This window comes from Urocitellus parryii, chromosome 5 (genome assembly GCF_045843805.1).
Source record: "Urocitellus parryii isolate mUroPar1 chromosome 5, mUroPar1.hap1, whole genome shotgun sequence".
Lineage (NCBI taxonomy): Eukaryota > Metazoa > Chordata > Mammalia > Rodentia > Sciuridae > Urocitellus > Urocitellus parryii.
In genome coordinates, this window is record NC_135535.1 from 7,057,924 (window position 1) to 7,082,297 (window position 24,374).

General features: G+C 50.3%; 1 protein-coding gene across 4 annotated transcripts; it reads right to left on the bottom strand.

The window, feature by feature from the left end:
* Positions 1 to 158: 158 nt before the first annotated feature.
* Septin3 (septin 3) lies at positions 159 to 19,552 on the bottom strand. 4 transcript variants are annotated; one of them, XM_077798241.1, is made up of 11 exons: positions 19,410 to 19,552; positions 14,908 to 15,099; positions 11,307 to 11,435; positions 10,852 to 10,933; positions 10,147 to 10,284; positions 8,685 to 8,802; positions 7,690 to 7,785; positions 5,623 to 5,719; positions 4,060 to 4,111; positions 3,686 to 3,779; positions 159 to 1,426 (listed from the first exon to the last, which is right to left on the bottom strand). In XM_077798241.1, exons 1-11 carry the CDS (start codon positions 19,417 to 19,419, stop codon positions 1,361 to 1,363), a joined length of 1,074 nt encoding a protein of 357 aa, XP_077654367.1. In that variant the 5' UTR covers positions 19,420 to 19,552; the 3' UTR covers positions 159 to 1,360. The 4 variants fall into 4 exon arrangements, with proteins under 4 accessions (XP_077654367.1, XP_077654366.1, XP_026261746.2 ...); XM_077798240.1 differs by having other exon boundaries at positions 5,623 to 5,722; XM_026405961.2 differs by lacking the exon at positions 159 to 1,426 and having other exon boundaries at positions 1,429 to 3,779.
* Positions 19,553 to 24,374: the final 4,822 nt, after the last annotated feature.

Consider the following 24,374-nt stretch of genomic DNA (forward strand, 5'->3'; position numbering starts at 1 on the left):
TTTTAAATTGTGATTACTTCTTACCAAGACTATTCCTGCTCACTCTCCACATGAGTTGATCTAATAGATGATTTGATCAAGGAGCACAAATAAGGTACAGGCCAAGCGATTATTGTTCAAACATCAATGTTTAGTTGTACAACACATAAAGTCTAGCAACATTTACACATCCAGTTTGAGTGTTGGCTCGTTTTCAATTGGGAAATTTAACCAGAATGTCACCAAAAGGTTGACTGGGACTGGTATCATTTAAGAAATGGGTCGTTCTTGCATCCCCTAGGCTTGGGCCTCTTGTTCCATCAGGACTTGGTTAGAGATGAATGGCCCACAAGTCACCAGCCTTTGAGCAATTTGTGTCATGGTGGAAACTGGGAGTTGGAGGGGGAAGTAGGGTCAGGGAGGATTCTATAAAGACACTGAGAGGGGCAGTGGCAGCCGACATTCGCAAACATTCATGCATCTGATGGGGTCTTTTCCCTCCATTGGGTATTTTCCAGAGCCTACAGTGACCACCTATGGCAGCTAATTCATTACTCACATTAATGAGGTGGGGATGGGGCAGGGGTGGGAGTAGGGGTAAGTGGGAAAAGATCCCTCTTATTGCTAAGTGTACAGAAGGGTGCTTTTTTTTCTTTTCCTAGAGTGTATAGCTTGTAGGTTTCTGAAATTTTGTGTATATTTAGCTGTTTTTGTTTTTTAGTTTGGAGATAAGGAAGTCAACTCCAGCAAATTCTCTTCAGGAAGACCACTCTTCCTAAGTGGCTGCATTATGGGGTGGGGAAGGTGTGTACCCACACTCTGGGCCAGCCACTAGTGGTGATTTTTTTAAAAAATGATGCCAGCCCTTGTTCCCCTGGTCACCTGCAGTGACCCACCCTTCTAAATACCTTTAAGCAATGAAGGAGACACCCTTGTCCCACAGGGGCTCACACAGCTGGTCTCAGTGAATCTGACAAGCAGAAAAATTGCTTTCTTGGCCCCTTAGGGAAGCCAAGAGGAGCTCATGCAGATGAATGGAGAAGGAGCCATGCCGTTTCCCTTGGAGATGGTTACAAACAGCTGGTATGGGTTGCGAGGGCAGAAGCGGCTCTTGTGAGTTTTTTTCTCCCTAGAGATGGGCTGGGACCAGCTGAATAGACGATGGAGCAGGGCTGGCAAGGGCTCCATTCCACTGGGAGGAGAGGAGTGGTCTGGCTAAATGGAGGAAGCAACTGTCCTAAAGGGGCACCTGGCCCCTCCCACCTGCTGAGGACCAAGAGGGGCTGTGGCGGTGGGCTAGACAAGCACAGCATTGAAAAGGGTAGCCCTGCAGCAATAACAGCTGAAGGAATGGAGGGAGAAGCAGCGCTTGAAATGGCCTTCATTCAGCAGTGGGGCAGGGGGTGGCTGGCACAGGTGGAAGGACAGTGCCCAGGAGACCTTCTCCCTGCAGGAGGGTTGAGAACGGTTGAGGGTGCGGAGACCAGCAGCTGGCAGCAGACACATAAAACAGCTTCTCCAGGGAGGCTAAGACCATGGTTTGGCGGTGCCAAGCACCTCTCTCCTCTGCAGCCTCACCAATGCCCCCGCCCTCACCCCACAATCTTCCCCTACTGGTACCAGGTATCCAGTCCCATATCTCCATACAGAACCACTCGCTGTTGGAGCCTGGGAGGCCTCTTTGGTTGACGTGAAGTAAGCTCTGGGTATAACACTGCTGCTGTTCTGTCCTGACAGGCGCCTACCCTGGAGTAACTTTATGGGCAAAGGAAGACAAAGGGCAGATTGATAAATCAGCCTCCAGGAAAGACTGAGGCTGCAGGGTTGGGGTACCAGTGACCCAGTCACCCCTCCCCTTTTCCTGGCCACCAAGCTTGGATCTTAAGTCTCTATTTTATTTGCCTAGCACCTGAGTGATAAGGACTGGGATTGTAAATGCTGGCATTCAGAGAGAACCAGTTGAAAACCTACGTTAGACCAGGCAGTGGGACAGGAGGTTGGATAAAGTTGTAAACAGTATTACTTGGTGTTTTTTTTCCTTTCCTAAGGCTAAATGGCTCCCTCAGCCCCAAATTTCAGCAATCTTACAGATTAAAGAAAAAAGAATAACTTATTTGTATAATAAACAGGGGAAGTATCTTGTTAATAAATACAGGGTTATGGGAAGGTAAGAAAAGGCTGAATGTCTGGTTAGGGGTGTCACCGGGAATGTCTACAGGAGTCAGGAGGAGGGGTGTGGAGTGAGGAAGAGAAAGACAAACACAATTGCAATTCACCTTAGACCAAGAGTAAAGAACAGAGAAGAGGGAGTCAAGTAAGTCTGAGACAAAGGGAGCCACAGAGAAGCCAGCTCACCAGGGACAGAAGTCTGATGGGAAAAAGGGAAGTGTGGTCTAAAATCCATCCTGGAAGCCAGACCACTGAGAAGTGGTGTACATTGTACATTTTTCTGATACTTCATTGGAATTGATTGTTCTAGAATTTAATGCCCTCACCCCTTCCCCCCAAAAAAAAGCTGCTTCATTTTACCAGCACATGTGTTCCTCTAATTGTCAACTGCAGAAACCCCCCCCCCCGACTTCTTTCTTTGCCTTTGCTGCCCCACAAGTTCACAGCCAATTTCGTGTCTCGACTGGGGAAACTCTTTCCCATTTCTCTCTATGGCTCTGATTCCTCCTGTAATCTCAGATTGTACTTCAAAGTGCTTTTACTTGTGATCTTACTTTAGGGTGACCTAAAGTTGTTTTTTGGTAGTAGACTGGGCAAAAATTCTAAATACAGAAATGAAGCTAAGTGGACTCCTCTAAAAGGAAGTGAAAGATGTCAGGGACAGGCCGGAGAGGGAGGGAGAAGGGATACATGAAGAAGGGAGGGAAAGGGGGAAAGAGAGAAAGCAGAGGCAGGAGACCAGCAGAGGCAGGAGACCAGCCTGGGAACAAAAGCCAGGTGAGCAAGAAAAAGCAGCAGTCTTTGATGGTGACGTGGTAGCTTTTGAACAGTGACCTTGACACAGACCAAAGGGTGTACTCCACTTTCAGGCACCAGTTCTTTCTGCAGGAACCCAGCTCAGACACAGTTCTGTGCTTCCCTGTGGACGTCCTTTTCCTTTTCCCAGGACGTCCCCACCTTACCCAGGCCACCCCAACTCACAGGGAAGATGCCCTGAACTCCCTCCCCCCACCACCCAGTCTAGCTCAGCCACCTGTCCTTGGAGAATTTCTGCAGCCCCAGTTTGTGGACAAGGACAGAAGTAAAAAGGAGTTTACTGTCCTGTGGGTCACCTGCTCCCAGCATCTGTGTCTAACCCTCCCAGACCTCTGGAGTGAGGTGCACAGCTTTGTTCTGGGACATGAGGAAAGAAGACATTCATGAGGAACCACACTTACAAGGGACTTTCAGGGAAGGCAATAAAAATACCTCGTCCCTGTGCACACACACGGGCGCGCGTGCGCGCGCACACACACACACACACACACACACTCATTTTCTTTCATACACACACATGCACACGCACACGCATACACATACACAATGTAGACAAGATGTTCCACAAATACCAGACAGGCCTGTGGGACAGAGCTGAAGGAAGAAGTGGTTGGAGGTGGTACTTGGGATGTGTGTGTATGGAGAAGTGGATATGTGTGACAACACAGAAAAGGGGTCATCAGGGGTTACTCTCGTGGCTTTCGTCTGTGTCCACGCTCACCGGAGGGAGGCCTCCATTGTCATTGAGCCGCTTGGCCCTGTAAGTCTCATAGTGGATGTTGTGTGTCACTTCCTTGAGGTCCTGGAGGTGGGTCCTGAAGGACACAGGGTGAGAAAAAAGGGGGATGAAATTAGGGGCAGCAAGAGGAGGAGATGACCCACCTCTAGGGTTAACACTTCACGTCAACAGTGATTGGGACCCACTCCAGAAAGCCCCTTCTGAAGCCCCTTCTGCTTTGAGGCAGGAGCCGGAACTGGAACAGAAAGCTCTACCAGACACCTGGAGTCCCAGGAAGCAGTAAATCTGAACAGATGGCCCTGGACACCAAGTAGTTAAGCTGACATCTGGGTCAAAACCTGATGACAAAGTCTTACCTGATGACAAAGTCTCGAAGCAGGGCAAACTCACAGTGGTTGAGGTTTTCCACTATGAACAAAACAAAAGAAAACAGGTGTCATTTCATGAATCAACATCCAGGAGGTAAACCTCTGTTTGGGTCACGGAAGCATTTAAAGAGAGCGTGGGGGCTGGGGTTGTGGCTCAGTGGCAGAGTGCTTGCCTGGCATGTGTGAGGCACTGGGTTTGCTTCTCAGCACCACATCTAAACAAATAAAATAAAGGTCCATTGACAACCAAAAAATATTAAAAAAAAAAAAAGAGCATGGGACAGGTTGTTTTATATTTTGCTTACTTCAGTGTCCTGGATTTTTTTGTGTATGTGTGGTGCTGGAGATCAAACCAGGGCCACTCTACCACTGAGCCACATCCCCAACCCAGTTCCCTGGATTTTTTTCATTGAACAGGTATTTATTAAGCATCAGGATACAACAGACAGGATACTGTTCCAGACTCTGTAGAGTAACAGGGACTGTTATTCTTCTCATTTTACAGAAGAGAAAACTAACACACAGGGAGTCTAAGAAACTTGTCAAGGCCGAAGATACAATTCCTATCCTTGGAACTTATAATATGACTGAAAGAAAGTAATACACATAGAACAATCAAGCCATCTTTAAAAGCTGATGCTCGGTCAGGCATGGTAGCTAGCACCTATAATCCCAGCTACTCCTGAGGCTGAGGCAGGAGGATCATGAGTTTGAGGCCAGCCAGAGAAAATGAGCAAGATCCTGTCTTAAAATAAAACTAAAAGGACTGGATAATGTAGTCTGTCAGTGGTAGGGTAATTGCCTACCATGCACTCCCCCCCACAAAATTTTTAAAAATAAAATATTTAAAAAATAAAAATCCCAAAAGTGGGTTACAGGAAAACAAGAGATAATTCAAAACAAAGGGGTGAGCTTTGGTTTGGGATCACATTATCTGAAATCCAAGAATCACCACTAAGTTCTGTGATGGCACGTGCAAGGCTATGGGTTCACTCCCCAGAACCACACACACAAAAAGTTATGTGACGCCAGGCAAGGCTCTTAACTTGTCTGAGGCTGCAGTGCCTCAGAAGCTTTCGTTCTGAGGCAGGAACCCCTGCCCTGCTCCCCTTGTAGGGTTATCACATCAACTGAGACCCCTGAAGCAGTTCTTGGCAAACTTTCTGAATCATCATGACCTGCCTGAGGTCACATTAATTCACAACTAAATGGAAAAGGCAACATCCGGGCCGCCCTTCAGTACTCTGCCAGATCACATCCTCCTTCACATGAAACCTTCCTCTGTTTTTTCTAGTCCTTGCTAATCTGTGTTCTGAACCCCTCTGACACACCAAGTTGGTGCCCCCTGGTCAGGTACTAAATGGATCTCATTGCTTCCTACCTGTGAGCATCATCTTCTCAATTAGACTGTACACACCTTATGGACAGGATCTGATGGGCATTTGTTGTATATCACATTATCTCAGGACACAGCCCTGACCCCAGATGGTTGGAACAAATGACTGGATAATTGATCAGCAGCCGGTTCTTCCAGAAAATGCATTTAATTACCTTCAATGATCCCCCAGGGAGTTTTTCTGCCCAGGACCCTCTTGCCATTCACTTGGTACTCCTTGTCACTTCCCACCACAGCGAAGGGCATGCTCTCCTGCTGGACAGGGGCAAAAACACAAACCAGACACATGTTCACAGTCATCCCCCTATGACCAGAATGTCCAAGTCAGGGCAGCAAATGGCCTTGGCTGCCTACCCTTGAGCCACACATTTATGATGCTCATTTGGTGATACTATTGATGGCAAGAGAAAGGCTCTCTCCCTTGAAAAGAGCACTGAGCTAGGAGGCAGAAGTCCTGGGTGAAACCCTGAATACACTGCATGGCTGGCTAACCTCAGGAAGTCACTTCCCGGAGTGCACTTTGTACATTTCATAGTGCTTTAAAACACATTTTGCTTGATTTGGAAAAGCCTTGCAATCTAGCAACACCCACTCAAGAGTCAGCCAGACTCACTGATGCCTCATGCTGTCTCCTATGAAACCTACTGGCAGATACCCGCGTCTGCTGAACTCTCAGGCACCAGGCCCCTTCTGCTCCACCGGGTGAGTTGTACATCTGCCAAGTGCCAGTTGTTTGTTCCAAATGTATTTGCCTGAGGTACTTATTATTGTCATCGGATGAATTAACTAGTCAAGCATTGCTTAATGACAGGGTAAATTCTGAGAAATGTGTCCCTGGCTGATTGTGTTGTATAGTCGTCATAGCATGTACTTACACAAACTAAGAGACTCTATCACTAGGTGATATCAATGTATGGGATGATTGTCACTTGCATCATAGTTATGCAGCACATGACTATAGGTGTAGGCTGAGGTCATATGCACGTAGAGAGCTGTTTCTATAAAAATTAAGTTAAATGTTTCAGAAAGACTTTACAAATGTAAACTGCTTTGACATTAAGAGTAGACTTTGGGGGCTGGAGGTACCTCAGCTGAGGTTCAGTCCTCAGCACCTCAAGAAAAAATTCAAAAGAGTGGACTTATTCTCAGAGAAGAGGCCTTGGATCTACATGAAAAGTGTTTGATAAATATGATGTCTGTTTTGTTAATTTAATTTCATAAAATATTTATTTTTAAACAGTCAAGATTTATATACCTCTTTTCTAAAAAGTGATTTCCCTCATTCAAGTTGATTCTTTTTTTTCAATTAACTACCTGTTCCAACTATATCAGGTAAGGGGCTTCTGCTAGATTACCCACCCTTGAAGGAGGAGGGAACTCAAAACCAAAGCAGCGAGGGTTGTATCTCAGATTTCAGTTGCGAATCTGAAAAAACCCAGACTAGATTCCAGGATTCTGATATAGAATTATGGAATTGTAGAAATTTGGAATTGAGAAGGACCCTGGGAATCACACAGGCTGACAGTTTCTAAGCCAGTTCCTGAAACATGTCGTGCCCAGGGGTCTCCTTCAGGTCTTCAGCAGGTATCCTAGAAGCAGCTGGGAAGGCAGGGCTCAGTGTCAACGCAGCTTTGCTCTTAGGTTTTGTATATGGGAGTTCTGAGATTTAATTTTCTAAGAGTTCTTTAGCTCATTGGTAGAGCACTCATCTAGCAAGTGTGAGGCACTAGGTTCGATTCTCAGTACCACATAAAAATACATAAATACATACATAAAATAAGGGTATCGTGTTCAGCTACAACTAAAAATATTTTTTTAAAAAAAGGAATTCTTCTAAGGAGTGAACAAGCCAATAAGCCACTCACCTAGTCTAGCCTCTGCATTTTACAGAGGAGGAAACCCAGGCAGCATCTGAGTAGAACCCAGATTCCCCGTGTTTCTGTTGTTTGGTTCCCCGCCTCACCACACACGGACTTTGCCAGACTTGTGGGGAAGAGGGTGCTTTTGTGTGGTCTGGGATTGGAAGGGAACCCCTCTGTGGGTTCATAGTCCTGGCCAGGACCATTGTCCTCCTTGTCCCATGTCACTTCTGGTCAGACAAGGTGGCACAGGGATATAGAGAAAAGACAGAGGAGGAAAAGTGGAAAGACAGAGGAAGCACATGACATACGTCCCAGGGGCATGAGGAGCATCCGTGGGATGAACAGAGCCCGGACACCCACCCTGATTTTGTCGTTCTCCGTCTTATCCTCCAGATCCTCATCGAATTCCTTCTGTGGGTAGAATTCAATCCCATTTACTTCAAGCTCCTTTCGAACCTGGTGGGGAGAAGTAAGGTGGTCAAGTGTTGTCATAGAAAAAAGGGCATGTGAGTGTGAGGTAGGGGTGTGTGTGTGTGTGTGTGTGTGTGTGTGTGTGTGTGTGTGTCCATAAGCACATACACAGTGTGTGTGGTGGAGTCGGAGATGCACCCAGCCTTTGATGCCAGTCCTCTCTGCACTCTGAGGCTGTGGACAGCAGGAAGATCCTACATAACGGTAATTACCACCGCCCAGCCCAAGAGGAGGAAGTCTCAGGCACACCAGTGTGCTCACCCCAGGGTCTAGGATTTGAACAAGTAGCACACCTAAGTCCAAATGCCACTGGGTGGTGCTCATGGCCTGCAGGCTGTATTCCTGCCCATAAGGAAGAGTGGTGAGGCTCCCGCCCCAAGCTCCTGTTTGCTTTCTTTCAAGGCCTGTTTAAGTCCCCTCCTCCAGGAGGTCATCCGGGACCTCTTCAGCATTCCGTTTGATTATAATTTTCTTAAAAGCAGCAACTATCTTTGCACCTGGCTTGTACACACCCTCCTCTGCCCTCCAGGGCATCCAGCCAGTTGTAGGCGGGGTGTATAGATGATGTCACTGAGGACTAGCCGGCAGTTGACTGACTGATTAGTCTAGTCCTTCAAGTAACCTGACTTCTCAGAAGTAGGATACTTGTGTATCCTGTGGTCTCCTCAGCCGGCTGTGGAGTGGAAGGCAGCAGGAGCAGCGCTGGCTTCTTGCCTTTGGTCCCCAGAACCGCCAGCCCCAGCCTTCTCAATGGTTCACTAGGTGCTGGGGGAGGAGCTGGGGAGGACTGGGGGGGGGGATGATGAGAGCGAGGAGATGGCTTAGATCTGGAGGAGAGCAAGGAAGTGTTGGAGGCAGGAAAAGGAGAAAGGGGTCCTTCTTACCCTCTGCTTGAATTCAGACTTCTCCTCCAGGGTCATAGTGTCAGCCTTAGCAATGACAGGGATGATGTTCACCACCTTGCTGAGGTGTTTCATGAACTCGAGGTCGAGGGGTCGCAAGCTGTGGCCCAGAGAAGGCGACAGTGTCAGAACCACCTGCCCTAGCCACTGCTACCTCTCGGGGCACCTCCTTGGGAGAGGACTGGGCTAGGAATCTGGCTGAGGCCATGAGACTGCGGCCTCTCCTCTGACACACCATCAATGACCATCTGCAGACTGGCCCCAATTCTTCCACCTGCACGCAGTCCCTCCCCCACCTTTCTTCCTTATATCCAGGCAAATTCTGCCTCTCCTTAGGTTCTCCCCACACCACTCCTTCCTGACACCTTTTCTGACCTAAGGATTTCTTTCTCCTGGAAACATCTGTAGATGGTTATCCCCATCCATGTGTCCTTGTGTCACGGTTACTTGTGTGTCTTATTCTGCCTGTGGGACTGCTCTTATGTATGGGCCTCCTCCCAGGTCCCAAAGTTAGTTCTGCAGGGCCCAGTTGGGGGCTTTGTCCCTCCCCTAGTCTGAAGGCCTGCTCCTCCCCAACCTGAGGCTCTGGGGCCCCAACCTGGCTTCAGTTTGCAACTGGGGTACTCATTAAGTCAGGTTTTCAGATGGTTCCCTCTGACCGTGGATCAAGGTCTAGGGAGGGATAAAGCCAAACTTTACTGAGGTCCTGCCCGGCCCAAGGTTCTTGTTTCATATCCCTCCTTCCCCATTGCTGAACTCTACTGAGTATGTTTTCTTCAAACACTGGGGCCTGTCTTGCTGGTGCTGTTCTTAAGAACTGAACTCTGCCCCAAGACTCGTAATGAGTTATGAGACACACGCTGGTCACATAGGAAGGCTGCTTGAGATACCAATAGGATCTCTGACCTCAGCCTATTCCCACACCTGACCATCTGGGGCCCACCTGCAATTCACAATCTGAGTTCACAGCACGTTCTGCGTGTTCAACCTTCTCTAGACTCCTAGCTCCCAGCTGGCCACCTTTCAGATGCCTATGGCTAGGTCCCACATCCTACCAAAATATCAGCCCCAATCTAATAGCCCTGCCTCTCCCTATTTCACCCCTTTTGTTTCCCCTAGACCCCAAGCTTTATCCAAAGCAAGAATTTGTTGGACTAATGGGATGCCTTCTGCTCACATATAGCAACTTCTCCGGTACAGTCATGCTGTGCTGGGATACCAGTGGGCAGTATGGAGGCAGATGATGGTTAGTTTTACCTTCCTGGTAAGAAAGTGAGACTTTCTTGTGGAAATTCTGGGAAATACCAAGGTTATGACTGTATTCAAGTCCCTCTGGGCCCCTGAGATGGCCCTTAGCTGGTATCCAGGTATTGATTACCCAATTCAGGACAGGCTGATACAAACCAGAGTCAGGCCTAGCAGTAGAGGTGGGGGTGGTACATACGAGTGTCCTGTGGGGGAGATGAAGTAGAGGCAGCAGTGGACGCGGGTGTCAGGGATGCGCTTCTTCCTGGCGATGTTCACCTCCTCCTTCAGGAACTTCTCATACTGTTCATTGATGTACTTCTCAATGGGCTCCCAGCTGAGAGGAGAGAAAAAAGTTGATGGAATGTAGCCGGGCGTGGTGGCACACACCTGTAATCCTACTGGCTTGGGAGGCTAAGGCAGGAGGATCAAAAGTTCAAAGCCAGCCTCAGCAAGAGCAAGGCCCTAAGCAACTCAGTGAGACCCTGTATCTAAATAAAATACAAAATAGGGCTGGGGATGTGGCTCAGTGGTCAAGTGCCCCTGAGTTCAATCCCCAGCACCCCCCAAAAAAATAATAAATAAATGGAATGTAGCAGAAGGACAGGATCCAGGAACTCATCTTGACACAGTCAGATCACAACCCCTCACACTTACCCTGTGTCCTACCTCCCCTGGTGGGTCTAGGCTATCTGCCTATTCTCCATCTGCCCACCCCCCCAAATGGCTTTCCAAGGATGGTTGGCAAGGGTAGAACTCCCCAGGGAACCTAGCCTCTGCCTGGACTCTAGGAACCTGCAGAACATGAAGGATGCAGATGGTTCTCAGCATGAATGAATCTGCACCATGTTCATGTCTTCCCAGCAGAGGACTTAGGGCAGAAATCTCAGAGGCAGACATATACCAGTTTTCGTTGTTGATTTGGTCTCCAAAGCCCGGGGTGTCGATGACGGTCAGCTTCATTTTGACACCACCTTCCTCAATTACTGAGGGATGAATAGAAAAGGCATAGAGAAGTCAGTCCTATAGCTGACCCCCAGTGACCCGCAGCCTATGAGCCAGGCCTCTTTTCTTCAGGACGAATTATTGGAAAAGGTAAGTTTAGGGTCTCCCCCTCTCCGTTTCTTCCTACTTCTATGTCTAAATCCCACCTGTGCTTCACCACCCAGCTCAAGGCCTACTTCTTTCCATCCAGGGCCCTCTCTCCCTTCCCTGGACTAGCAGTCTAAGGGGTTGGCTTTGTGGAATTTAGTGCTTAATTCTGCTCCATCATGAGGTTTTATTCCCCAATATGCCTCATTCCTTCCCCAATCATCCACCTCTGACCAATGCCCAGAGGGGTCCCCGCCTGGTCCTCACCATGCCCAATAGCTTTGATCTCCACTGTCTTGGGGATCTTCTCCTCCCGATTCCAGCTGGAAGCCTTGCGGCTCACCTGGGATTTGAACAGCGTGTTGACCAGCGTTGACTTGCCCAGTCCACTCTGGCCTGCAGCAAGGCAGGAGGAGGAAGACAAGGTAGGGAGAGGCCACGTCCACCTCCTGAGCTCTCAGTTCTCCCAGCTTCCAGAATTCCAAGGCTATGATCCAGGCCACTCACCAAAGGATGGAGGGGCTGAGTGGGGACAGCAGGCAGATGGGAATGCTACCCTGCTTACTGGAGAGGGCCTTGGGATTCGCCACTGGATCGTATAGTCTCTCTTTCCTGGGGCCCCAGAACCACTGGGAGAGGGGACAGCATCTGCATCTGTCTAATGTGGTGGGTTTTTGTTTTGGTTTGCTCTTTTGCTTGACTCAAGCTTTCTGTCTTTAATATACTAAAAGTAAAAGCAGAATTACTTTGCATTTCTGATGCCGCCTCATAGTGCCTAAGCACTTTCACATCTGTTAGCAAAATCTGTCTTTTTATCAGGCCTGTAAGTCGCACAGCAGAGCTATCTTTATCCCCAGTAGAGAAGGCCCTAGAGAGATTAATCCTCTTCTGACACACAATGTGTGTAGGGCAACTTAACTAGTAAATGCAAGACCAGGGACTTGAACCCAAGAACCTCGTGGCTCCATATCCACTCTTTATTTTAGCGTAGCGGTTTTTAAATTGTGCTAAGGCCCTGGGTTCAATCCCAGTACAACAACAAAAAAGTCCTGTTGGAGATCCATGCCAGAGTGGGCACCGCAAGAGAAGGGGAAGCAGGCAGGCAGGGTCTCAGCGTCCACCTGCAGCTCCTTCACTTTGGCTCTCTCTGCACCTGTATTCCCCATGCAGTCTTGCCGCACGCAGTGTGTCCTCCAAGAAGTTCTACCACTAAAACACTTTTGGGAACCGTGGGTCTGAGCAGTGCTTCCCAACTCTAACATGCACGAGAATCACACCAGGGAGGCTTGCAACTGAAGAGCAGCATCAGCGTTCCCTGCACGCCCCGCCACAGGTCCAGGACTCAGAACCTGCAGCTTAGCTGGGCTTCCAGAAGAATCATATGGACACTAAAGTCCAGGAAGTTCTGGTCTGGAGTAAAAAGACCAGAATGGGAGGCAAGAGCCCCTAGGTTTAGACCCACCTGTGCTGTCTTCCCTGAGTACCTTGGAGTCAAGTTTGCCCCCACAACACTGCGGGGTCTTACTTTCTTTACTGATCAGATGAGGAGGGAGGGAACTGCATGAGACCAATAATGGCAAGTAAGGGGCCTTCTCTCATTCTAGCTGGTCAGGGGGCAGAAGCCCCTTAGACCATTATGTTAAAATGGCTACAGCTGGGCTCAGTACTGGACATGACCCTGAGTGACCAGCAAGGTCTGCCATGGGGGAGGAGTGTCCCACATGTCTTATACAGGGTGGACATCTCAAACTGAAAATCGGAAGTCCAAATGCTGCAAGATTTACAACTTTTGAGTGCTGACATGATGCTCAAAAAGTTTTAGATTTTTGGAGCATTTCAGATTTTAGATTTTCAAATTAGAGACATTAAACTGGTAAAATGAATGAAATTAATCTAAGAATTTCTTTAAAGTCCCAAATTAGAACATAACTGGTTCTAAATATTGCAGATAAGGGATACACAACCTGCATTTGCTATTCTTGGTCTGGGATATTTTCTAGGATCATTTGTTCATTCAATATTGGAGTCTTTTCTTTTTCTTCCTTTTCTTTTTAGGTAGTACTACACAGATGAATTTTTTTGTTGTTGTTATTTTTTCTCTTTTTGTTGTTTGGGGGTTTGTTTGCTTATCTGTTTGTTTCCTGTGCTGGCGACTGAACTCAGGGGTGCTCTACCACCAAGCTGCACCTCTAACCTATTTTATCATATTGAGACAGGTTCTCACTAAGTTGTCCAAACTGGCCTCAAACTTGCAATCCTTCTGCCTCAGCCTCCAGAGTTGCTGAGATTGCAGGCATGGACCACCACAGCACCTAGTACTCATTAAGTATTCTTAAGTGTTGTCCTAGAATTGGAGGCCCAGCAGGGGAAGGCAGAATGCTTTCACAATCCCACTTAGACCTGCCTCAGACATCATCCCAATTCTCAAAGAGCCCTTTGTTGCAAGGGACCAAAACATAAGCACACAGTTACAATATGATAAACCCTATGAAAGAGAGAACCACCAGGTGTTATAACAGCATTATAAAGGGAATTACAATCCAGTCGTTCTGGGATTAAGGAAGACAGATTTCTAGGAGTAAGCAACAATGAAGCTGAAACCTGAAAGACGACTTTGAATGAGCTGTGAGAAGCAGGAAGGGAGTTCTAGACTGAGCGAATGGCACATGCAAAGGCTCAGAGGTAGAAATGAGTGTGGCAAGTGGAGGAGAATTGTTCCGCAAGAGCGAAGAGTAAGAATCCTGGGTGGGATATGGTAAGAGATGAGTTAGAGCAGGAGTAGAATAGCGGTCTTGAGTTAGAGCAGGCCAGAATAGGAGTCTTGAGGTTAAAAGAGGGATAGTAATGGGATGTAAGTAGCATGGGTAACTTGATGATGAATTGGAAGGAGAGACACAACCAGATGGACTGGTGTCACTCCAAGTGTGGCCTATGGTCTGGCTTCCTGGGTCCACAAATCATTTGTTACTGGTTCTTGAGATAACAGTTTTGTGCTACAAGGTAAATCAACTCTGTCCCTGTTTGATGTTTCACCCTGGGCCAAGTTCTTAAGCACAAACCTGAAGGTCAGCACTTTGAGCAGTACAAGTGGCCATGGCAATCCAGGTGGCAGACCTAGCTTGACTAGTGGGGGATGAAGAGAAGAGGGCAGACTTGGGATATATACTTAATACAGACATATATAAATATATAGATATATATATATATACTCACACATATTTTAGTTATAGATGGACACAGTGCCTTTATTTTATTTATTTCTTTTTATGTGGTGCTGAGGATCAAACCCAGTGCCTCACACATGCTACTAGACAAGCACTCTACCACTGAGCCACAACCCAAGCCCAGACTTGGAAATACTGACCCTGGAAAAGGGACAGGACTCTATGATTGATTATACTGGGGATAAGGAAGGAAAAGGGAAGAAAGAAGAGGCCCAGCTCCCTGTTTCAGCACTGAGTGACCCAATGATGCTATTTAGTGACCAAATCTCTTCAAATTCCCTTTCAATTTTAAAGCTCTATGAAAGACTCTAAATAAGACCACCTTTCACCAATCCTCCCACCAGCTCTTGGAGGCGGGGAAGGGCACTAATGATCCTCCCCTGCCACAAACCTGAAAGCAGCTTGGAGTGGTAGAGAGGCTACTTGTCTGAACCCACTTGAAGGCAGAACAGGCTGGCCACCCACCCAAGCTGCCATCCCTAAGGGAAGAAGGTGCCCAGGCCTTTGTGGTCAGCATGGCAATATTCTCACTCCTAGAGAGAGTTCTTCCTAGAGAAGCCAGGGCTGAGGCCATTCTGGGAAGAGAAATAGGATCCTTAGTGCTACCTGCTGCCAGGCCCTCCAATGACCCCATGGCTTCATACCAACAACCATGATGTTGAAGTCAAAACCAGTCTTCATGGTCTTCTTGCGCATCTGCTCAATGATGGTGTCTATGCCAATGTAGCCCAGCAGGTTGGAGTTGATGCTGACGGGCTTCATGGGCACTGCTGGCTTAGGCCTGGGCTCAGGCACCAGCTCTGACATGGCTGTGTCCGTCCTGGTCTCTGGGAGCCCTGCAAAACCAAGGAGGGAGGGGCAGGTGGGGTGGGTGGGTGGGAGGAAAGCAGAGGTCACATGGAAGCCACAGTATTTTTCTCTTCATATGGAATAGTATGGAGTTGGGACTAGAAGGGACCTTAATATTACCTAGCCTGAACCCCTCAATGCATACATGAAGAGTCAGGCCCAGAGAGGGAAGGACTTGCTTAAGAACCACGTGGAAAACCTGCTCCAGCACTGGGTTCTCTAGCTGCTGATCACTTTCAAACACACTCCACAGCACCAAAGCACATTATGCATCTAAACCCAGGGCTTCTCCACCTTGGTACTCCTGACATTTGGATAATGCTTTATTGTGGGGGCTGGCCTGCGCCCTGTAGGATGCCTAGTGGTATCCCTGGTCTCTGCTCAATGCCAGTAGCCCACCATTTGTGACAATCAAAAATGTCTCTAAACAGTACCAAATGTCCCGTGGGGGGCATTGCCCCAGTAGAGAACCACTGACCTAAGAAGTGCCTGAGGTTTTTCAGACCCAAGTCCTGTCTTGACAAATAAAGGACAAAGACTCGAGAATCCTGCAGCTCACATCTATTGACTGTCACTGACCTCAACTATTTCATGCTTCAGAAGCAAATAGGGCCACCTTTCTCTGCAGAGAGCATCTCTTTCACCTCCCAGCCTCAATGTCCCCTCTGTCCCATAAGCTGCAAAGTAGAGGTGTCTGTAGGAGCCCCAGACACCCTCCTAGCTATAGTTTAGAGTCAGTGGGTCCGGTGAGCAGGGGACGATACTCTGATGAAATCCGTCATTTGCCTAAGATAACACAGCATGGGAGAAACGTGAGGCTGAGGAAACAGCCCTTCCCCATGGGTCTGGCAGACCCTGAGTATGTTCACACACAGCAGAAATCTGTGAGTGCCCCATCAGGCCACTGTCCACCAGGGTGGGTTCTAGAATAGAGCAACTCCATTTCCCCATCCATAAAATGGATGTGTGAGTGAAGCAGAAAGAGACTGGCTTTGCTACTGGTCAGCTTTGTGGACCTGAGCAGACCCCTGAGTCTGCTTCTTCCTCTGTAGAACAGCAAGATCATGACTAGGGCTGTGATGAGCATTGCATGAGATGTGATGCTCAGAAGCACTGAGCAGGTGCCTCAAAGTCCCAGACCCACTTTCCCCTGCCCCTTTCAAGGTCACCAGCTTACTTGGAGGAGAAATGAAGCAGTGCCTGTGAAATCACTTGTGAAAGAAGGTGCCCCAGATGCTAATTTCACAGTTACTAGACTCCCTGCTCTCTGGCGGATGCCTTCCCAGCTTTACCATTCTAGAATTCTGTGGTTCGAAATCATCACCCTGCAGTCTCAGCCTTACAGGAAGGCCTGCTGGAGCAGCAGATGGGCAGGAGGGAGAGGGGACAGGAGTGCCTCCCTCCCTACCCCCCAAGCCCAGTCAGGAGTCTGCTCTTGTACCCACCCCCTACCTGGTCCTTTCACTGGTACTGGCAAGACCCTCTCTCCCCACAGGAAACTGTCGCTCCCCACTTTCTCCTGTCACTCCCAAACACAGCAAGATCTGACAAAGCCTTAGGACCTCCCCAGGGCTTGGCGAAGCTCCTTCTTGCTTCCCAGGAAGGTAGGCCAGCCAAGCTGCTCCAGACGGCAACAAGATTGGCTCAGCCCTGCAGCAGCTGACTCCAAGCAGCCTGGCCCTGCTCCTCTGCTCACCCACGTGGCGCATGCCCTGAACACAGCACACCTGCATGGGGGCGCCAATGCCCCATTTCTCCTGCCCAGCTGCTCATACAGACTGGCCCTTCCCATTTCCCTTCTGCTCATCAGCTGAGCCCATTTGGCCTCTACAGTCTGTATTGTGAGACCCACTTGGTGGTAAGGTGGGGCAGGGACCAGAGGTTTTACTCCAATTACAGACCTGGTAGGTGAGCCTTAGACTTATTCATGGGAGGGGTAAGGATCCCTGTAAAGCATTTGTCCTCATGGCCTGTTCAGCCCTGGCTTGTCAACTGCAGCATCCTAAGAAAGCATTCCCAAAAGACAGACCCTTATGAGAGACTGGGCTACCAGATTCCCAAATTACTTCCATGGGTAGAGCAGGCCTGCTGCAGGTCCAGGCTGTGGGCAGACCTCACATTTTACTCCTCTAGTGAGGACATATTAGCACCCACTGTGCCCCATCCAGAGCACCTACTGGCAAGACAGCCTCCTCCTGACCACATGCCAGTCCTAGACTATAAGCACCCACTAATCAGCTACAAGTCCTAAAAATGTGCTGCAGGTCACTGTGCCACAAACTTTGATGGAAGACCCTGTGCCTTCTCCAACTCCTGGCTAACTCCTACTTTCTATTTTCCTGTCTGATGTGAGTGTCCCTCTTCTGTGCTGTGCCTCATCTGTTCACACATGACACTCATTCATTCCATCATTCCAACCCCAACCAGGCTATTTCATATGCTGTCAACTGCAGGCCTACTTCAGCCAAGCCCTACACTCAATGCCAAGGACACTTAAGTACACCAAGCAAGGTCATTGCCCCCAGGGGCCCACTGTCTGGTGAGGGTGTCTAACAAAGCCACCAAGACCTCTGGGGCACCAAATAAATGTTGCCCTGGAGTTGGATTCTGTAGTTCCATCCTCTGCCCCATAGCTTTCCTGGTCATACCAGGCCAGCTTCACATGGGCAGCTAACCCAGGCTTAAATTCTAGCAAGGTGACTTCTGTAAGCCTCAGTTTTCTCCTCCGAAAAGCAGGGACAGTACATGCCTTTCCAGGTTACTGTGAAGGCTATACAAAATCATGGACAAATAAATAAAAGCAAAAACAAAATCCTGAACATAAGTTCTCTGGCACCAAATATATGCTGGCTTCCACACTTCTTCAGGACAGGGCAAGAGCCGTGTCTTATTGATCTTGGTGCCTAATGTACTTAGCATTCCACAGTGAGCACCCATGAATGAATGGAAACCCCAGGGCAAAGCAGGTGTCACTTCAGGACCATCACCTTTCTCCCCCCTCAGATGCTGCCCCTGAGCAGAGCAGCTGACACTCAGCCACAGTCAAGGAGGGCAGACCTGTTAAGAGAGATCTCCTTGCCCAGCGCGCTGGCTCAGGCACATAATCCCAGCAGCTTCGGAGGTTGAGATTGGAAGACCTCAAGTTCAAACCCAGACTCAGCAATAGAGAGGCCCTAAGCAATTCAGTGGGACCCTGTCTCTAATAAAATATAAAAAGGGCTGGGGGTGTTGCTCAGTGGTTAAGCACCTCTGGGCTCAATCCCTGATACTGAGAGGGGAGGATATCTCCACCCTCCCCTGTAACAGAAATTGAAGGAAGACCCTCCAGGGTGGGGAAGAGCTCAGGATGGAGGTCATAAGAGGATGAAGCTCAAGTATGTCATCCTGGCTAGATGGTTCTTTGGACCCCTCCTAAGATCCCAGCTCTTCCAGGGGCCCTGGAGAGGAGGGGATCTGTCTGAAGCACCTCCTGCTAGGAGCCACCTGCCCCATCAGTGCTCCAGGGAGAGGCACTGTCCACCTGACTCAGCTCTGCCCCATGGAGCAGTGCCTCCATCTCCATGGCACGCACACATGCTGGTGCTTTCTTGTACAGGAAAATGATTGGCTTTGTCTTTGTCTGGCCCAGGGACCCCACCCCTCTGTTGGGAAGGTGACAGTAGGAGGAGGGGACCTTTCCAGAATAGCACCTGCCTCCCTGACTCACAGATGCCCCCTTTTCCCTCCCAAGCTGGGGGTCTTCCCTAGTCCCCAGCAGTCTTCAAGACCCCACCTCCACCGCAGGGGCAAGTCCAGTCCATTGGCTCCAGCCTTGGGAGTTGGGAATCACAACAGATGCCTTAATCCTTCCCATTCGCAGAAGCAAAGGGCCTCTGGGACACCCCCTGTCGCCTCCCAGAACTCAGAAGGCCAACGAGTTTCCCTGGAGACCACCAGCTGGTGCCTGTCTCAGCTGTGCCTATCTGTATTGGGGGAAGGGGACTGAAGTGTCAGCGCACAGGTCTCTTATAGGCTGGAGGTGGCCCTGGTACCTGTGCATGGTGTACATGTGTGTGCGTGTCTTGGCGTGCTCCAGCGTGGGGTTGAGAATACGGGTCCCTGCTTGCGTGCGTGGGTCTCCGCGTTCTTTGTGCTTTTTTTCCGAGACTGTCTCGAGGTGTGTGCGTCTGTCCATGCATATGTCACCGCGCGTGGGCCCCTCGGCGCTGCAACCCTCCCCCTAGTAGCACCTCTGGCCGCGCTCGGGGGGCCGCAGCCTCCTCCCGGCGGGCGCCGGTGGCCCAGCTGGCCGCCCTACCTTTGGACATGAATCCTCCTTTGTCTCCGTTCCTCCGGGAGATGCTCAGGGCGCGGGGATGCAAGGCTGAGCGGGGCGCAGGCTCCCCTGGGCCGAGCGGCCCCTGCAGCCGGGCCTCGCCCCTCCGCGCTCTCGGCCCACCCGCCCGGCCCGCCGCCCCGCCGCGCCTCCCTGCGCCCCGCGCCCGCCCGGGACCTCGCCTCGGCTCGCTCGGCGCGCCGCGCTGCCCTGCCCGCGCGCACCGATGCCGCCGCCGCCGCCGCCGCCGCTGCCACCCGCACCACGTGACCCGCGCGCCCGCCGGCCCCGCCGAGGGCCCCTCCCCTTCCCGCGGCGCCGGAGCCCGCACGCGCGAGCGGCCACCGGGCCGGCTGCGGGCTGCCAGGGAGGTGCGCGGGACGCCGTGTCCCCGGACTCCCGGTGCCCGGCCGCGGAAGGTGCTCGCAGCTCAGTCCGGGTTCCTCCCGCTGGATACTGCTCCCGGGCCCCTTACCCTCTAGTCTGGGGCGGGGCGGGGGGACGAAGGGGACCGGTGGCAGCTGCGGGCAACCGTGCGCGCGCGTGAGTCACGCGGTGGTTGGGATATTGCGCTGGCTCACCGCGGTTCTGCCCAGGCGCGGGCGCCCTGAGAACCCTGAGTCAGGGACCCAGATTCCAGGCCCAGCTCCCGGATGATCAGCCCTATAACTTGGGCTAGTCGGAAACTTCCCTGAGCCTCAGTTTACCCACCAGAAAAATCTTTCATGCATTCGGTCAAAATTAACGCACAATATATTACCAGACTCCTAGGGAAAGGGGGCTGAGGATGACCGTCCTTGCCCTGAAAGGTTCTAGATCTAGTGAAGGAAACAAAACCGGAAGGAGTTTGCACAGGGTGGACCCAGGTGGGCACCCAGGGGAGAGGGGTGTTGTGGAAGACTTCTTGGAGGAGGTGAAGCCGAGATGGAAAAGGAAATGGAAGGGGTAGAGAAACATGGAAGGGCATTTTGTACAGAGAGGGCAGTAGTGGTGAGAAAGCACAGAGGTGAGAGCTGCGGGACCCCAGAGCTCTGGGCTAGGCTGAAGCAGACGAGAGTGCAGATAGGATGTCCACCTAAGGCTGGAGGAGTCTGCAGCCTTGGAACCAGGCTAAGGAACTGAAGGGAAGGCAATGGTGAGACACTGGGGAACATTAAACATGAATCCCTGTGGCAGCTGTGTGGCAAGGAGGGGGACAGAGAAGAGGCCCCACAGTAGCAGAGGGATGGAGGAGACAGACAGGGGAATGGTCAGGTGCTATTATGGTTTGAATATGAGTTATGCCCCAAAAGCTCCTGCTTTAATGCAGGAATGTTAGGATGTGAAATGATTAGGAGAGCTGCAACCTGATCAGCCCATCCTAGTACAAACGACTGACCAGGTGGTAACTGTAGGCAGGTGGGGCGTGGCTGGAAAAGGAGGGTCACTGGAGGATGCCCTGCAAAGGTCCATCTTCTCTGTGGCCTCCTGCCCCCTCCCTCCCTCCCTCCCTCTCCCTCCCACTCTGAGTGGAGCAGCTTCCCTGGGCTATGCCCTCCACCATGATGTTCTGCTTCTCCTTGGGCCCAGAGCAATGAACTTGGCTGACCATGGACTAAAGCTCCGAAACCATGAGCCCCAAGAAACTTTTTCTCCTCTTAAGTTGTTCTTTTCAGGTATTTTGGTCACAGTGATGCAAAGCTAACTAATTAGCACTGAAAAGGTAAAGCAATAAGATGGGAAATAGACTGGATTGGATGTAGGAGAAAGAAAGATGAGGAAAAGGAGGACACCCAGGTTTCTCATGAGGGGATAAAAGGCTGGTGTGTCTTTGGCTGAGAGAGAGCTCAGGGAGGGCAGGAGTCCGTTCAAGAAAAGTGCTGCCTCTGGACATGCCCAGGAGATGTCCTGGTAGAGAAGTTGAACAGGCCTCTGGCTGACTATGAAGGGACAGTTGAAGTCACACAGAGAAGAATAAATACCAGAACTTGGGGAGGTCCCCAGAAAGATTGTGCAAGGTGAAATGAGAAGGGGGCTGACAAGCCACAGAACCAATTCAGGAACTGGACTGGATGTTTTCAAGCCTTTTTCCTGACCCAGAATCTCTTGAGCCTTTGAAATGTAGGGAATTCGACTGTCGGAAGTAGAATCCTAATGGTCTAGGTTTCATTCAGCTTACTAATAAACTGGGAGGTAGACTCAGCAATGAGCACTTGCCTAGCACGCAGGAGGCCTCAGGTTCAAACCCCAGCACCAAAAAAGAAAGGAAAACCCTACCAACCAGCCTACTGCCACAACTAATCCACTTTGGTGAGACTTTAACATGCCACAAACTCTCTGAGGGAACTTCCAGTCCTTGTGTTGACTTCCACACGTCTCCAGTGAGGCTGGGGATATAGCTAGTATGCATGAGAACCTAGCATGATCTCCAACTTATCTTTCAAGACTAAAGGGCTGAGGGTAGGGGTGCCAAGAAAGAGAATCTCAGGCAAAGCAATTTTTTAACAACAGATATCTTCCTAAAAGGCAGAGTGTGAATAGATTTAGAAGATCTTGGGAAAGGTCATTATCTCACATGCAGGAAAGCCTGGCTTGGTTGTTCCTGTGGTAGATAAGTCTTCGGCTATGTCCAACTTGGTATCCAGAGCAGGAAACTACTATGGAAATCGTGGGTTACTGAAGTGCTAGCCTGTATTTCCATGCAGTGGTTTGCTTTTAAAACTAGACTTGGGGGGCTGGGGTTGTGGCTTAGCGGTAGAGCACTAACCTCTCACGTGTGAGACCCTGGGTTCAATCCTCAGCACCACATAAAAATAATAAACAAAATAATAATTTAAACAAAATAGAGATATTAAAAAAAAACTAGACTTGGCTATTGATGGCCTGAATGTTCTAGCTCTTTGGAGAACAAAGAAATAACCATGGAGATGCTCACTGAAGGACTCAGCCTCATGGCTCCTCCACAAGTTACCTGCAAGCCTTCCTTCTGATGGCTTGCCTCAACCTGACCTCTGGCAGGCTAAATTCAAGTCAAGGTACACCTCCTGTCGTCAGCTCCTTGATCCCTGTTCCTTTCTGGCTGATTTATTCAATTCCAACTCTAGAATCCTCCCTCCCTTTCCTAACCTATCCAAGCATGATATTCAACCCATCCCAGACTCATATACCTCTCACCCCCTCCAGCACCACCCAACAGAATACCTGCACTTACCTTGGAATTCTCTGGCCAGATCCAGTGTGACAGGCTTGGTGGCTTGGTCTGTGGCAGTCTCCATTGTGGGGTGGTCCTGGGCTGCTTCGATGCTAGGCATTAGTGGGTAGGTAGCAATGTCCAGCTCACCAGTGGCTGGGTCTGTGGCTGTTCCCAGACTGCTTGTGTCCAAAGTAGGAGAATCCATAGTTGTACCCAGCTTGGTTTTATTTGCTCTAACCAAAGCCATGGTTGTGTCTGGCCAGGCTGTGCCCAGCTTGACTGGATCTGGTATTGTCAAAACCATGGCTGGGTCCCCTGAAGTCTTATCTGGTTTGGCTTTGTCTGCTATAACCATGACTCTGCCCAGCTTCTCTGGATCTGTAGTTATCAAATCCGTGTCCTTGCCTGGCTTGGTTGTACCTGTGGTAGATAAGTCTGTGGCTATGTCCAACTTGGTATCCATAGCAGGAAACTCTGTGCCTGTGTCCCATCTGGATGTGTTTGTTGTAGCCAAAGTAGTAGCCAAGCTAGATCTGTTGGTGGCCATAGTGGCTAAATGTCTGGCTGTATCTGGCCTTGTTGTGCCCACAACAGCCAAATTCATAGCAGGGGTGGCCCTTTGGAGTAGCCGGGGTCTGGGAATACCCCTGGACCGGGACTTACCTCTTCCTGCAGAGGCTCTGATGTGCCCTTGCCCCACCAGCCCTGGCCCCGAAAAACTTGATGAACTCTGGGTTAGCCGAGATTGGAAAGGTAAGGCCAGGTACGAACTCATAAGGGGCTTCTCCACTGTGGGCATCCTGCTGGGTTTGAGCAGACCTGGGTTCCCTGGACCCTCAGAGTGGACTCTGCCTTCTGGCACTATAGTCCTGGGTGCTGAGCTTTGAGCAGACAGCCTCCCTCCTCCATGAGTGGCAGCCTCCCTGCCCAGGGTATGCAACTCTTCCCAGTGGGAAAGAGACCTTGACTGGCTCTTGTGATGGATTGTTAGGGAGATGGAGCTCAGCTTTCTGGGCACGAGGCTGTTGGCAGGCAGAGGGCTCAGGACAGCCCCTGGGGCAATGCCAGTGTCCTGCTGAGGCACACTTAAAGTCCTGGCTCTAAGGCCCAGTCTGCTGGAGGTCTGTGAGACATGGCTTTTGGGAAAGGCATCCAGATGGACAGTCTTTCTGACGACAGGGATGAGGGGGGATACCCCTCCAGGAAGCCTTGAGGGGTGAGGATGGCGCCCCAGCATGTTGCTGCGGGAAAAGGAGGTTCCAGAGCCTGAGGCTCCATGTGGTTGCATCTCTGGAGGAGCAGGTGCAAAGTTGTCCATCGGCTTCCCCTGGGACAGTCCTGGAGTGAAGGTCCGGCGGGGTGAAGTGCTCAGGCTTGGAGGTTTCATCCCTCCTCATCCTGACCAGCAGCTGGCACTGCCCTCGGAAGGGCCCTCATCTGGGAGACTCCTTAGTGGAGTGCACACATTTCTTCCTACCTTCCTACAGCTCCCACCCACCATAGTCCTTCACATACCCACACAACACCCAGCCAGTCACCACACGGGACAGCCCATGCACACTGCCCCTGCATGAGAGAACGCAGGGTCGGGGATTCCTCTCCCTCTGCTTGAGCCTGGGTGTGGCCCCCTTTCTGTGGACAACTCCATGGAGGTCACATGCATGTTCAGGGACCCTTGGAGGAGGGCAGTGGCTTCTGAGGTCCTATCTGCCTCTTTCTTCCAGAAGGAGCCAAAGGGCTCTGGGTTCCTACCCCCAGCCGCCAAAATAAGAGTT

What these genes read in the sequence shown, in the direction of transcription:
- Septin3 (XM_077798240.1), bottom strand. An exon ending in ATCTCCCCCACAGGACACTC is followed by an intron (nt 8,803 to 10,146) that starts GTATGTACCACC and finishes TCTGGGCCACAG; the next exon opens with CTTGCGACCCCTCGACCTCG. An exon ending in CTTCGAGACTTTGTCATCAG is followed by an intron (nt 3,780 to 4,059) that starts GTAAGACTTTGT and finishes TGTGTCCTTCAG; the next exon opens with GACCCACCTCCAGGACCTCA.